The following is a 1,074-nucleotide window of genomic DNA, read 5'->3' on the forward strand; positions in this document are numbered from 1 at the left end:
GCACCGCCGGGGATGGCAGACCCAAGCGGCTGTGAGGAGAGTTGGCCGAGGCTCTGCATCCTCTGTGATGGCGCTCCTGGCGGCACGGACCAAGCAGGACACAGAAACTGTCAGCGGTCATTCTTGTGCCCCCCTGGCCTGCTCGCTGGTGGGGCACTGTGAGGAGTAGAAAAGGCGTTGACTGCTTAGCAACAACCAAAACCATCAGTGTTTTACCAACACCATTCTCATCCCAAATCTAAACCGCAGCACTACACCGGCTGCTAGCGAGGAAGTCAGCCCCATCCCAGCTGAAACCATGACAGGAGGGATCTGGTGGTGGGGCAGGACACTGCCCCGCAGGGCAGTGGGGTGATGAGATGCTGTGGGGCTCTCCCCTGCCCACGGAGAGCCTGAGGCTGCGATCCAGTCTTTATTTGCAGAGACTTTCCTTTAAGTAATGATTAAAAGCAGCCGGAGGAAAGCCCTTGAGGTGAAGCTGACTCTCCAGAGCCTGAGACCAGCTGCAAAAGAGATGAAAATAACCCCCCAGCCCCCAGGGACTTGCGCAGGAGCGGAGAGCGGCGCTATCTCCCCAGGGCTGCAGGCAAATGCGCTGCTGCTCTGCGCCGGGGCAGTGGGTCCCATCCCCATGCTGGGGGGTGCCTGCGCGTGGTGTGGGGTAAAACGCCCATGACCTTCCCAAGGATCCGGCTCCTTCCCTGGGGCTGACCCCCAGCCCACGGGGACATGCACCCAGAGCTGGGTCCCCAATGGAGCCACCTCAGGAGCCCAGAGGAGCCTCACTTGTTCCCGTGCTCTGCAGTGGTTTAAAAACAAAACAAGGGAGAGTGGCGAGAGGAGAGAGCAGAAAAGCGGTTCCTAATATGGCAACAGCAAATGTAATTCTATTACTGTGACTTATTGATCGCACTTAGAGCAATTACTGGCTTTCGCCCCATCACCTGCCAGGGAGCAGGAGACAGGGAGGAGAAGGCAAGACAAAGGTGGCTGCGTTGCCCTGGGGCACGGCAGCCCCCAGGGAGGCTCCGGTTCTGTTTGTGCCGGTCGGCGTGGGGGGCAGAGCAGCAGTAT

At 59.2% G+C, this 1,074-nt stretch overlaps 1 protein-coding gene across 1 annotated transcript in view; it reads left to right on the forward strand.

Moving 5' to 3' along the window:
• The first annotated feature begins 67 nt into the window (after positions 1 to 67).
• Positions 68 to 1,074, forward strand: part of SHC2 (SHC (Src homology 2 domain containing) transforming protein 2) — an 8,779-nt gene continuing 7,772 nt past the window's right edge. The window contains exon 1 of the mRNA XM_009893990.1: positions 68 to 148. Coding sequence (XP_009892292.1) covers positions 68 to 148 — 81 coding nt within the window. The remainder of the gene's footprint in view (positions 149 to 1,074) is intronic.

The sequence above is a fragment of the Charadrius vociferus genome, unplaced genomic scaffold (genome assembly GCF_000708025.1).
Source record: "Charadrius vociferus isolate BGI_N301 unplaced genomic scaffold, ASM70802v2 scaffold1168, whole genome shotgun sequence".
Classification (NCBI taxonomy): domain Eukaryota; kingdom Metazoa; phylum Chordata; class Aves; order Charadriiformes; family Charadriidae; genus Charadrius; species Charadrius vociferus.